Below are 13,905 nucleotides of genomic sequence, written 5' to 3'. Positions count from 1 at the left end.
CACAGGGCGAGCTCGGGCCACCGGCCCCCCGCCCACCGGCTCGGCGCGTCCCGGCGGGGGCTGCTGCCGGCTCTCGCCATGGCACCGGCTGTCGCCCGGGACCGCGACGCTGGGAAAGCCTGGAAGCCCCGTGCAACCCGGGTCAGCTTTTCCCTCTGGAAGAGCAGCCTGTACGACAACAGGTTTTCATGTCGAGAGCTTTCCTCTGGTGGATCGCTTCATCATGAGATGCTATCGCCAAACACTCGGAGAAAAACTCATTTTGAGCCTGTGCTTAATGTCTCCTTCAAAAGGAAATGGCTGCTAATTTCTCATTAGCCGATTTATTACCATCGGAGGAGGAACCTTTTTCTTACTTTCTTTTGATTAAAGTTTTTTTTTTCCCTGTGGATCTTTATACCCTTTAAAAGTTGTCTACAACTAAGTTGCAGCAAAACTTCAACGTAAATAGTGTCAAACGCATCTGTGCTTTGCGGAAGCCTTTGCCTCTGGAGCCCCAAAAAGCGACTTCCTCTTTACGAACTCCCCTACTAATTTAACGCTTAGATTTGCAAAATGTCAACAACACACTAGTGAGACAATTTTTAAGTACTGCAGAAGAACACGTGGTAGAGCAACTCCAAAATAAAAGTTGCATCCTTAGATTTCTATATATAACATCAACTCCACTTCAAGCAACCCAGAGTTTAAATTCTAATTAGTGCATACTAAAATATGCCTCTATTTTGTTCTTATCTTGACAATAAATTTAACAGTTCTACAAAACCAGACTTGGAGCTCTGCCTCATTTTGTGTTATTTTCATTGAATGAGAAAAAGCTTAAAATATCTATGGAAACAAAGAAGCTGCCAGAAGCCCGAGCCAGGCAGACGTTACCATTGCGGGAATTACGTGGGCCCCGCTCCGCTCCCCCGTAAGGCTGCGGGAGCTTTGTCGCCGAAGCTGCTGGGACCACCTATGGCAGCGCTCAGCCCTTGCAGTGGTCCAGCCTGGAGGTCCACGGGCTTGGTAGCACTCCCCGTGCCGCGACTAGGTCTGCTAGGGAGCTGCAGCCTCCTCAGCCCGACTGAAATCACTAGGGTGCCATCGAGGGTCTTCCTTTACGGACTGCCCGTCGGGATGCTTTATCGCACGAGCCGGGTACGTACCAGAGTTTGGTGTGGTGGGGGAGTTTGTCTGGTTGTTCTGGACGGCCGCGGCCACGGCGTGTGCTGCGGTCACAGCCGTCTTTGCCGCGTAGAGGTTGGCTTCTTCCTGGAACTTCCCGATGTTCTTCTTGTACCTGATTCTCTTATTGCCAAACCAGTTGGACACCTGCAGTGGAGAGAGGCGGGAAAGGTGAAGGACACAAAGCACTTGACCTGGCAAAGCATGATGCCGTCGAGATGTCACGTTCAGTCCAGCAAATACGCGTGCCCCCGCCCCCAACCCTTATCTGCTGGGTACTCCAGTTAACTAAGCAGTAACTGAGGATCAGTTAAATATTACGATAGATATGAGCATGATCTGGCTCTGCTTCTGTTGGCAAACTGATGCACGAGGGGTGAGTCTTTGATGACGACACATATCCTGGAGCTTGCTGTAACATTTAGTACAGCATTGTCTCCTACTTCTATGAGCCATTTGTCAACAAAATCAGTGCAAGACCCCGAAAGCTGCTGAAGGAGGACGAAGGTCCGGTTGAGCGAGGGCGAGCGGGCAGTGGAGCAATTGTTCTTTATTTTTGGGCTGGAACAACCTTGGCAGCCCACTCATAGAATCGTGTTTGGTCGGCTGAAAATGAAAGGAATCATATAAATCAATAATGGCTGAAAAGTCACTTTGTCATCTCCCTTTGAAGATACTGTACTGAAGCCAAGATGGCTCACGGGGCACTGACTATTAACCCACGCAGAGGTCATGGCTGGAGCCGCTCAGAAAAGTTCATACAATCTTTCTCAGTGGCTTTGTTTAACTTCAGCTGCTGTAACAGAGCTCCTAAATAACAAACCTGGTTTGTAACATGGACGATGGCCAATGCTGCCGAGACAAAAAAGCGTCTGCAACAACACAGAGGTAAAGTAATAACACAATAATGGTTATCAGCCATCCCTGCAGCGAGTGACCCAGCCGCTCGGGGCAGGGCAAGGCAGGGGCTGGGGTCCCACACTCCCCAGGGCCCCCGCATCCCCACAGCTGCACCTCACCATGAGCTGCAGCAGCTCTACGGCACCTCTCACACCCCTGTGCTCCATCGTAGTGCCCGGTAAGGCACCCCGCTGCAGGAAGGAGACAAATCCCGCTGTATTTTATGCAGCTATAGCTTTTGTTTAAGCACAATTAATGAAAAGCGTCTAGCTTTTAACGGTAATACGAAAGGTACCTTATACATTCTCTTCCCTAGATAATACTCCACCGTATTCTATATATTGCACTTAATATTACCTTGTCAGTCAGAGAAGCAATAATGCATTAATGAAACCTAGCAAATAATTATTGTGGACAATCAGATTACGCTTTATTAACAGTTTCATAATTGAGGAATCTCTGTACATCAACTGTATTGTCCACGGATGTGTGTGAGACCCCTCTGTTTATGCACGCCCCTGGACCAATCAAACAACAGCCATCACTAATAAAGGTTTATTTAATTCTCACAGTAAAATTTTAATATCACCAGCAGCCTGGGGAAGCCTCAACGAGTGGATTTGCTTGACATCAGATCGTTTCCATTCTGCTAGTCCCAATACTTCTTAATCTTTAATATCAAGGCAATTAAAATTAATGGCCACTCATCCAGAGCCACTGTGGGCAGTGTTTCCTTGACATCAATTGTTTGATGGGATTACCTAGAGGTTAAACTAACAAGCAAGGTTTAATTGGAAGCAATGAGAGGAGCAGCGATCGTACGTTATGTTTAACCCGCATACCACATCTAAGTGAATATCCAGAAATGTTAAACCATTTCTGAGATTAAAGCGCACGCCCTGCGCACCGGCAGAGCGCAGCATTTGGGGCTGCCGCGGCCGCCCCGAGAAACCACAGCATCCCTCCGGGGTGACGCAGCCACCGCCCAGTGCCTTTGCCTCCCAGCCGAAGGACTCTTCGCTCTCCCATGAAATACATCAGCAAGGGGCTGCAGCAGAGCGTGCCGTGGCCCAGGGACACGCAGGGGCTCCGGCCAGGCGTGCACGGCCAACACGGGCAGCTGGATGTGTCCAAAACAGGGCCAGGGCACCGCTGGAGCCGAGGCGGTGCCAGGCGGGATTTAGGCAGGATTCACCGCCATGGCATCTTTCACGCGGGGCCGTGCTGGCTGCCTGCAGCTTCCCCTGCCCGTCCGCAGCACAACTCGCCCTGCCCTTGCCGCTGGCACTGTCCCGTCCTGGGGAGGGCTGGAACGCTGGTGCTGGGCTGCTCCCTGGTCAGCACCGGGACCCAGAGGAGCCACGGCACCCTGGCTTCTCACCCAGCCCCGCGCTCACCCTAAAAATGAAAGTTGTCTCCATCACGAGCTGCTTCACAACACATTTTTCATTAAAACAAACTATCTCTTCACATAAAAAAACACTGAACATCTTTCTCCTCCTGATCATTGAAGGCCAATTAATTAATTTGGCTTAATTGTATATTACATTTCAAACAATACTGTTGCACTTATTTATCATGTTAATTGCAATGTTAAATAAAAAGACAATAAATTATTACTTAAATCATCAAGATGCCTAATGTGGGATTTGGGATGGGGCAGGCCTGCCTCGTGTCTCTGCAGTGGCTGATTTCACGGGATAAATCGGTGCTCGCTCTGCAAAAGACGCAGCTGACACAAGAGCATCACTGCTGAAATTAGTGAACTACATATTTACAGATTACGGAAAATTTTCCATTGTCTTTCCAGGTGTTTGTAGCACACAGCTTATGTTCCACACCTAATCAAATGGCACAAAATAGAAAAATTTTGAAAATCAGTGTGGCACAGTTATGGTACATGATCTAAAACTAAGAATTTTAATTCTAGAAACTATTTAATTAACCTTGTACCTTTTTTTTTTTCTTGCTTCCCATATGAAGTCCAGGGGTAAGAGCCTACACATCCATAGCTCTCTGTGTCAATCTGCTTACAGAAACAGACAGACTCAGAAGAAGCAGGGGCAGGAGGGGTGTTGAAAACCAGCTTCTGCATTCTTTCTTTAAAAGAATTTTAAATATATTCCCTTGTCAACCACATCCTTCTTTTGTTTGAAGCAGTGAAAAATTTTATTGCTGTAATCCACTGACACGCTTTCAGCAATGAGTATGCCCTTTCTATAGCCCATATGATAGACTGATAGTTGTTCATGACACCCTGAAAGAGGCTCATCTGCAAAAGTATAAAACATCAGCCTCGCAGCCATGGTAAGGGGAGAACAGATGATACAGTTTATCTCCCTCGAACACGTGCTGATCGGGTAGCTCTAAATTACAGCCGACGATGTTCTCTGTTAAGGACATTTTTTTCCCTAGAATTACCTTTTCCGTACTCTTAAAAATGAAATTGTGTGAGGTGTTCATCTTAGTAAATAGTTTGTCTTTACGCTTTTCTTGAAAAACCTTCTCTACATATTATTTTAAACACCGATATCAAAACCGAAACCATCTATCTCCCATCTGTAACTACATGATTCTGGGAGACAATTTTCTTTGCAGCTCAGTAAAGTGCTATGGCAGCAAGATTTCCAGTGAGCTGTTTAATGTGGGGGGAGGACGACCCAAAACAGTCACTAATTAAGTGTTTGAGGGAGAAAATGTTCTGCCATGAATCTGCCCCCAGCATTTACAAGGCACTGACAGTACAAGAAAGAAACACCTTGGATCATTGTTAGGAGAGGCTACAGGGGAAGCCTGGCTCAGACAGGAAAAGGACAAAGCCTCTTCATCAAACATGAACCACAACCTCCAGGAGTTTGGAAAGCCATCCGTTAACTTTTTTTTTTTTTTGGTCTCTTTTTCCAGCTCTTTGCACCTCCAGGATGTTTGTAGCACAGGAGGTAAATTGGGCACAGTGCCAGGCACGGCAATGTCGGAGGCACTCCCGGTCGAGGCTGGAAATGCGTGCGTTCAGAGTCTTTTCATAAAAGCCATGTGCAAGGTGTAGCTCAGTCACTCGCTTGGATGCCATTGCTTATCCCATGCGATGCTACTCCTGCCAGTATTTTAAATGACTGCTCAATTCGCCCCTGATTTCTGGATTGCATCCTCTGACTTCTGCTGCCAACCACCAAAGCAGTGTGCACTGGGCTATTTTACAGTGCTTGCTCAGAGCTTTTCTGCTAGATGGCCTCAAAAATATATACATTTTTCAGCACAAAGAAAGACAACTCCAGCCCAGTTTGACCTAGTAAATACCAACTAACCCTGCAATCCTGCCGTGCGGCCTTTGGAAGTGCCTTTGAAAATCAAAGATTAGGATATCCACAGTATTCACATTTTCTAGCTGTGACAGCAGATCTATCAGGAACTTAAGCAACCAGCTGATCACAGGCACTCCCTCTCTCACATACATGCTCCTCTCCCATTAGATGATACATTGCCCCATTTTCAGGCTTTCCCATCATCCAGAGGTTTTCCTAGCCATTTATAATATCTTGCCAGAGTGAAGCTCTGGCCATGGCCCCAAACCTGCATCTCTGGCAGCTAGTGCCCAAGTTGCGTGGTCAGCGCTGCCCTTGCTCCAGGCTGGAACACGTCAGCCTGCAAAGCTCAGGATGCTGTACGTGGTGCTACAGAGGACGCAATGCGGCGACTCCCATCACTCACTCAGAATTCCTAATGGATTCAAGAAACAACTAATTCATGCTTCTATCAAATATTAAAGAGACAAACCTATATTCATGTAACAGGCTCACTACTGCTGCTGCTGCTGCTACACTTTTGGATCATCTGCCTGCCTTTTATTTCATTCCACAACATATACATTAAATCTTATCAAACACCCAATTAAGAAAGAAATCAGATCTATTAGCACTAGAAGCAATCAGTTATGGCTTCTCAAATGTTCCATCTCATTTCCTTCAGTCACTTCAGCCCTATCTAGATCTAGCTTTTTATCTGTCCAGTCTGTGGGATCACTAACCCCTTCCCTGCCAGGCACAATTCACCATCTGCTGGGTGGACAAAAAACATCTCTTCAGCAGGTCTGTTGTGCTCCCTGCCGTGTAATCTCTCCCAATTACATTTTGCCAGCAGAACTGAAGAACTTTTGGTTTCTCCAAATTGGTGTTGATGGCGTTGCCTCTCCTAAATACACAGCAGGCTGCTGTGGCTCACGTGGGAAGATTTTTGGACACCACTTACTGGAGGAATTGCTATAAAGCATCTCACGCCAAGAGGACTGAAACCAGCAACGAGACAGAGGGCTGCAGATCGAGGTGCCCAGGTACTCACGTGCTCTTGGGCTGTTTGGCTGGTTGCAGGCATCCACAGCAGCCGCAGGGATGCCTGTGGGCACGGAAGAACTGCCCAGCAGCCACCACAGCCGCACCTGTACCTGCCAAGGCTGCAGTCACTCGTGTGATGCTAACAGCGATGAAGGAGCAATGTGAGAGGGAATGAGTTTGGTGCTGAACCTCCCCCCAAAAATTCCTGCCCGTCACCACAGCCACTCACAAATGGACTGGGAGAAACTGTCCCCATCCCTTACCTTCCCCTGGCACCGGGCACAGGCACTTCCCAGCCCGCTTGGAGCACAGAATGTGCTGCGTGCCAAGGAATGAGCAAGAAGAGAGCAAGGCACACACATGTGTCCGCTGGCCTCTCATGTCACAGGGCAGTTTTGCTAGGGTTTGTACTGAGGGTGCATCCAAAGTTAGTTAAGCAATATCAAATTTGGGGGAGCTTGGTGGCCTTTCATTTGAAAGTCTTCAATAAAGTGCCTGAATTTTTCATGCATTCAAGGGAGACCTATAAAGTAAATCTCAACTCAGGTCTTAATTATAAAGCTAAAGGTTGCATTGCTAATAATGCCAATACTGCAGCCTGCGATCATTAATAGTTAACACATTCGCCGCAGGCATTGTTCCTCCAAAGGATCTGAAATATTGATAAGTGGAGCCAATGGAGCTGGGAGGAGATGGCACACCAGGCCTCGCAATGGGCAATGGGGTGGTTGGAGAACTTGGAAACTGCTGGTGAGTTTTCCCTGCTGCCCAAGTGCAACCTTGCCCAAGCTGCATGAGCCAGATTTGCTGTGGGAATAATCTGATTTTCTATCAAATGTACAGGCCACGAGAAATGCGCAGAGTGTTGTTTTGCTTTTTAAGCTATCTGGTGAGGGAAAGGTGAAGGAAAGCTCGATGGAGCAGTGTCATTGGCCTGAACATCACTGTGAGACACCAGTCCAGAGCTGTAACTGTACTTTGGCCTATACAGAAAGCAGCTGTAGCCAACAACGGGAAGCACTTCTGATTAGGGAGATGCTGGTTTTCTTGCATTAACTTCATGGTAACATCTGTTATATGTGACAAAAAGAGCAAATCTGTCCAATACATTTTTGCTACAGAGAAACCACTTGTGTCACTTTAGTGTATTGAGAGGCTGAATTTCTGGCTGGCTTAGAAAAACAACTTCAAGCAATCAAAGAAATTCTGACCTATAGAGATAGACTGTATGTTTGTCGATAAACTGTCCTCCCCCTGAAATAATGCTAAGTTGTAATGAATTCATAACAGACAGTAAAGCTCAGCAAGGAATCTTACTGACTACGCAGAAAGCAAGCTGATGTAGAGTGCTAACCTTCTAGCCTTTTTATTTCTATCTTCATCTTTGTACACACGCTCTTTTTACCCCAGCACAACCCCAGCCACCTGCAGGCACACTGCCTTTCCTGCAGAGCTTAGTCACGTTCCGCCACCCTGCCCAACTTTATCACAGTCAGCAATGCAAATTTGAAGGGATTACATTGGGCAGGGACCTGCTCCGTACCACACGCCTCCGTTAGAAGCGCCTGCCAGAGCCCAGAGGCAGATGGCAGCTTTGCCAGGCGGTCGACGCGCTGCCTGGGGTGCGGAGGGGTGAGGGCTGGGACCCACTCCTACCCACTGCTCACCTGCGATACCGTGATGCTGCATTTCTTTGCCAGCTCTTCTTTGGCTTCTTCACTGGGGTAGGGGTTACTGAGGTGGGAGTAAAAATACTCGTTCAAGATTTCTGTGGCTTGTTTACTGAAGTTACGCCTTTTCCGCCTGAAATGAGAAAAGAAAACCACAGCTGTTCTTCCAGATGCAGAGAGGTCTCTAACAGGGTCAGCTGGGGTGGAAGCAACCCTTGTTTCACATGCCCGTGCCGCAGCACACGGCAACACGACAGCACTGTCTCCGTACCCTGATCCCTTCGGGCCAGCCCTCCGCCAGGGCCGGGCTCTGCCCTGACGCCGTGCAGAGCGGGCAGCGGGCTGCAGCGCCCGTGTTCCTACATCCAGCCCTGCAAGGGTCTGGACCCCGCTTCTGGCCGTCCACCTCCACCTGGGCTTTCATCCGTGGGTGCACCGGCCACATTTGTGTGCTGTGGCAGAAAACACGATGAAGCAAAAGGCAAAGCAGGGCGCTGAGCCGGGCAGCCTGCCTGCGGTACCTCCGCACCCAAGTACGCAACCCAAGCTGAACTTCCCGGCCGCTAAATCGCTCTGTGCCGATGACGGCTTCGCGAACCTCGCTCCCTTTAGCGGCGGGTCAGCTGGGGCTTCTGCACTGGTGCCTGGGGTGAGCACAGTGGAAAAGGACGGGGTGGCCTCCCTGCCGTGTCCTTACATAGCACTCATTGAGCTAATTGGCTTCCGTGAGCAAGTGGCTTTCAGGGCTTTGCAAGGGAGACCCATCTGTACACCCTCCTGCCGAGGGCTGAGCAGGGCCCAGGCTCTCACGCCGCGTGGGACGGGTGCCTGGCCAGAAAGCGAAGCCTTTCCGGAGCCCCGCCTGGCACGTGCTCCAGCGGGCCCAGCGGCGAGGCAGCGCCGGGCAGGGAGCAGCGGAGCCCCTGCGGCGCAGCAGGCAGCCGGCCCGCCGCCGCGCTCCCGCCGCACGGGTTACAGCGGCGGCATCTGCACAGCTGCGGCGCTTTCCTTCCGAGCCGCCGTCGGCTGCTCTCCTTCTCCCCAGAACGTCCTCTGGAAAGTGCCGGTTAAACATTTCCTTCAGAGCTCCCTTCCCCTCAGGGCTGGTTGCAATCAAACTGCCTGCGCCCGAGGCCAGCAGGCAGCCGAGCGGCAATCCCCAGCGCTCTCTTCCAGCGGTATCACGATGCTGCTAACTACACTGTATCCTGGAGCAGGCAGACTCTCTCCCTAGAGCTATGTTTATCTCATTACTGTGCTTCCGCTCATTTTGCCTTATTTACCTTCCTCCTTTTTAAAGAAATCACTTTAAAATGTGCATCTGCAAGCTTTACCTTTTGCAGTTACCCCAGCTCTCCATAGACGTTTCCTCCAACTGTTTGTAATTACCCTAATTTGCCACACCTGCCAGTGACCTCCTTGTTAATAAAATTATTTTGCTCTTGTTTAGCTCCTCACAGCTTTCAGGTGTGAAGCATGAGCTAGCTGCTGAAGGGAGGCTCTGCATGGTGCCTGCTGCTCCTTCCCGCTCTGCCGGGCTCAGCTCTCGCTCCACCGGGCGCTGCCAGCTGCCGGGGTCCTGCTCTGCGGAGGGGATCCCTGTGAAAGGGATGGGGCTGGGGATCGATATCCCACCTCATCAGGGCTTCCAAGCAAACCTGGCTGTGCCTATAAACCCCCTCCTAATCCCCGCCTGCCTGCGTCCTCGCAGCCTGCAGAACGAGCAGCCTGCTTTGGAGGCTGGCGGGCTGCGGGGACAGGCTCTGAGCTCCGGCAGCGACGCAGGTGTCCGAGGGACACGCGTGCTGGCTGTGAGCGGTTCGGAAGGTGCTGCCTTCTCCCGCGCCCCAGTCAGGCAACAGCTTGTTGGGAGACGGGCCAGCAGATCTGGCTTTCGGAAGCATCGTTGCCCTTCTTACCTCGGGCGCGTGCAGCTGCTGACCCAGCGTCAGCCACAGCCCGTGGGCACGTCCCTCCCAGAGAATTTAGCTCTTCCATTACAGGGTCAGTATTTTGCAAGGCTGGCCTTATGCTGCGAGACATCGGTACCGGCAGCCATTCAAGTAACTGCCGGGGTGACAAAACAGCCCTTTGCACAAATCCTATGTGACTCCCATACGAGCAGGGTACACAGTCAAGCATTGGGTAAACAAGCCTAGTCTTTGCACTAAAATATGTAGAAAATACATTGCTGTTTATGAAAGCTCTGTGCAGGAAACCCTCACTTTCACAGCAGCTGCTGGGTGAAGGACAAGGGCCCTGGGCTTTCGCTGGGGCAGACCAGCCTCTCCCAGTGGACCCCTGCCCACGTGGGGACGTGGGTTCCAGCAGGGCCAGGCAATTGCCCCCTCCCCCCAAGAAAGAGCTGGGGGCACTCGCCTCTGACTTACCTGGCATCGAGGAACCTTGATCTTAAAATCATTACTGCTTCACAAGTACTTTGTTTGAGTTGCATCTGGATGGAGCTGAATTTTCGATGAATGATGCCCACCATCCTTTCAATCTCCTTGGGAGAAATGGGACGTGTCCGGCTCTGTTCTCTGAGAAGGTTCATCACATGTGTGGTAAATTCATTACATGCCTGTGAAGGAAGGAGAGGCTTAGAAATTGTTTTGTGCCACCCCACAAGGACACAAGCTCGGGCCTGGCTGCTGGGGGGGGCTGGGGGACCCTCGCACAGCCCCGTCCTCTCCACACGTGCGTGGCCGCGGGAACAGATCACACACACCCTGTCCGTGAGAGCCGGGACCATCCTGCGGCAGCCAGGGATGCTGAGCAACCGCGGCGCAGCTCCTTCCACGCTCATCCCTTTCAAGGTCCCCATGTCCCCAGCCAGACCGCCGTGGAGAGGGGAGGTCGGGGGCAGCGCGAGAAATGGCTGCGGGCAGGAGGGGGATGTGAGCGGGGACCAGCACACGCTCAGCAGCCAAGCGAACAAAACCTGGGAAGGACTGCCTGTCCCGCAAGCCGCCGAGCCCCGCGCAGGCAGCGGGCAGGGTTAACAGCCCGCAGGAGGTGAGGAGCTCTAGACCTTTCTGAGGCACCGTGTGCGTCCCCTGAGAGGGCGGATTGCGGCAGAGCCATGCCCGAGCCTGGCCCGCGCCATGCTGCCAAGGCGCTGAAGGAGAGAAGGCACGAGGAGCCATCAATTATCAGTCCCTGACTACGCAGGTGAATGGACGCGCTGATATAAACTTCTCCAGGCTGCATCATCAACAGACGCCACCTGATCCGAGCTCCGCATGACCAAGTCGCTGTCACGCTGGCATTCCGGCTTCCCCCACGCAGGCTGGAAGCTGCCACTAACTCTGCTGATTTATGTCTCCCTTATCTCTTTCCAAAATAGACCCCGGGACTGCTGTCTGCTAGGCAGAGCTGCGTGGTGGCCACAGGGCTACTCCCTTCCCGGGGGCCAGCGCGGTATTCGAGCACATTTTGGGCACTAACCTACCCCCATCCTGAGGGAGTCCTGGGAAGCAGAGAGGGGCCGGGCGACGTGCTGGCTCCCGCAGGGTCCGTGGGCAGCGCAAGGCAAACCGCTCTCTGCTCCCCAAACCCTTATCAGACGAAGGTGGGTGTATGCAAGGCTGACGCGTCTGCGGGAGGTCTGCGCGTTGGCTGCGGAAGGGCCAGCCGTCGTAACGCGCTGCTGGGCTGCGATCACAGCCAAGTAAGGCCACAGGATTTTGCTCTTGTGCACCTAATGTTAACAGGCGACGAGCACGACGCTCAGAAGCCAGTAAATCACGTGGAGGAAACACTGCACGTATCTCGTCCAGACCCTGTATGTTACGTATCTCTTTGACTCTAGCTCCCCTTTTTCTTCTAAAGCCAGGGTGAAAAATATCTACGTAATTTGTCTGACAATTACATTTTCTCCTGCATTTCAATAGATTGTGCGAGGGAAAGAGTTAAAAGTGAAAAGTTTATGCATCTAAAAACTCATAATTTCCTATAACATTTGCTGAACGTCTCACAACTTATTAAGTGAAGCCATCTATGAATGCAAATGCTGATTAGCAATTTGGCAATAGCCCAACATTCGCAGAATTCACATAGCTTTTCTTTAAACCAGTAGTTCATACATGATTAATTAGAACATCTCATTTATGTAGTGTGCACTTTAGCTCATTACTCTAAGTAAAATTCGTTAAGTATTTACATTTAGATAATTAAAATCTGGGTACACCCTTAAGAAAGATGCATACACTTCAGGCAAAGTGATTTTTTTTTTCTTTACACTACTGAAAGTAAATTACAGGCTAATTTACATCCTTGCAGCGCCCATTTGGCAGCAGCGCTTTGGCGAGGCTCGGTGAGCCTCGGTGCAGATGCCCTCCGCCTGCCACTGCCGAGCGTGCCGAGGTCACGGTACCGCAGAGGCTGCGCCAGCTCACCGCCGCTCCACGCCAGTGCAGGCACGACGCTCCCGCCAGCTGCTGCTCCCTGACTTTCTCCAGACTTTCTGAGCTCCAGGTTAAGGAGCTCGACACATCTCATCCTCGCTTCTCATTTGCATATTTCCTTTCCGTTTTGACATTTCAGGCAGCAAAGCTCGCGGAGGTGACCAGCTGCCGTCCCCTCTCGCCACGCTGAAGAGAAGGGGACGCTGCCCTGAGCGGAGCGGCCACCCTGCTCTCGCCCAGGGAGAGCAGGACTTGTCCCGGGTGACCCGTTTCTCCTCCTCCCATCCCAAAGACCCGGCCCAGCAGCTCGCCCGCCCAGCGCGAGAGCGGGCTCCGAGCCCCCAGGGAAGCGCGGCAGCCCCCGGCCTGAGCAGGGAGGCAGCCGGGCACTGGTGCCTGCTCCAGCCGGCCTTGCTGCACCGGGACCGCATCCTTCCTGCCTGCCGTCTGCTGAGCTGCCTGGACAATCTTAGCATGCAGAAGCTTGGGTTCCTCCATCTGACCGACGGCAAAAGCCCCAGCTTTGGCTCGCCCAGTAAACGATGCACAGAGGTAAGGTAACGTAGGCACCGAAATGCAGCAACTCGCTCCCTGAGACGAGAGAGCGGCTCTGACTGTCCCAAAGATACAGCTGAATCCAAGTGTTTGGCACTGAAAGAACATTTCAGGCTCACCGCTTGCCACGTGCTCCCTTGTTTGCAGACCTGGGGAATTCAATTTTAAAGTACAATAAAAATGGCAACTGTTGCATTAAAAATCTTTTCAGATATGTCTTTTCTATGAGAAATATTTCTCCACAAATATAGTACCAAAAGTTGGATGCTTCAAAGCTAAAGTGAGTTTCTTGCTTTCAGGAAGCAAAAATCATTCCCTGAATTTACTTGAACTGCTTGATGAGACTTCGTTTGGTTACAACAACTTAGAGAGCCTGGTTTTAATTTATCTTTGCCAGCACCTCCCATCTGCAGAGCTACTTCAGTGCAGCAGAGTGGAAGTAAGCTCAGAAGACTCCGATGCTTTGTCTTGTTTTCTCTTGTTTATTTATAGCGTCCGAGCTCCTTGATCCCTTTTTCAGTACTATTTTTCAGGCCTCTGCTTGGTGCCTGAGACATTATTAATAATGTCAGGTCATAAGTGATGGCCTTGTTAACCTACTCAGAAACCTTCTAGGAGCGGGGATGCTCCTGCGAGCCTTAATGCTTCATCAAGACTCCTCAGATGAGCGCAAGAAAAAAAGAGGAAATGGCCCAAAACAGTCTTCCGGGGCACGGTGCCAGCCAGAGCTCCGTGGGGCTGGTGGTGTCTTCCGAGCAGCCACACTTCACCCCAATTTGGGGTGAATTCAGAAGACATCTGTGAACTCAGGAAGCAGGTTCCCAGCTGCTCCGGGAGACCTGGGACCCTTACAGTACTTTTGCCTACAGCAAAAAATGT

General features: G+C 51.0%; 1 protein-coding gene across 2 annotated transcripts in view; it reads right to left on the bottom strand.

Annotated features, from left to right (window-relative positions):
* Window positions 1–13,905, bottom strand: part of PBX3 (PBX homeobox 3) — a 117,887-nt gene that overhangs the window by 7,805 nt on the left and 96,177 nt on the right. For both annotated transcript variants that reach the window (XM_049831628.1, XM_049831629.1), the window contains exons 4-6: window positions 10,456–10,646; window positions 8,063–8,198; window positions 1,149–1,314 (exon numbers count right to left, since the gene is read on the bottom strand). In XM_049831628.1, coding sequence (XP_049687585.1) covers window positions 1,149–1,314; window positions 8,063–8,198; window positions 10,456–10,646 — 493 coding nt within the window. The remainder of the gene's footprint in view (window positions 1–1,148; window positions 1,315–8,062; window positions 8,199–10,455; window positions 10,647–13,905) is intronic.

Source organism: Accipiter gentilis, chromosome 29, assembly GCF_929443795.1.
Source record: "Accipiter gentilis chromosome 29, bAccGen1.1, whole genome shotgun sequence".
NCBI classification, from domain to species: Eukaryota; Metazoa; Chordata; class Aves; order Accipitriformes; family Accipitridae; genus Astur; species Astur gentilis.
This window is presented reverse-complemented; position numbering and strand designations above follow the sequence as displayed.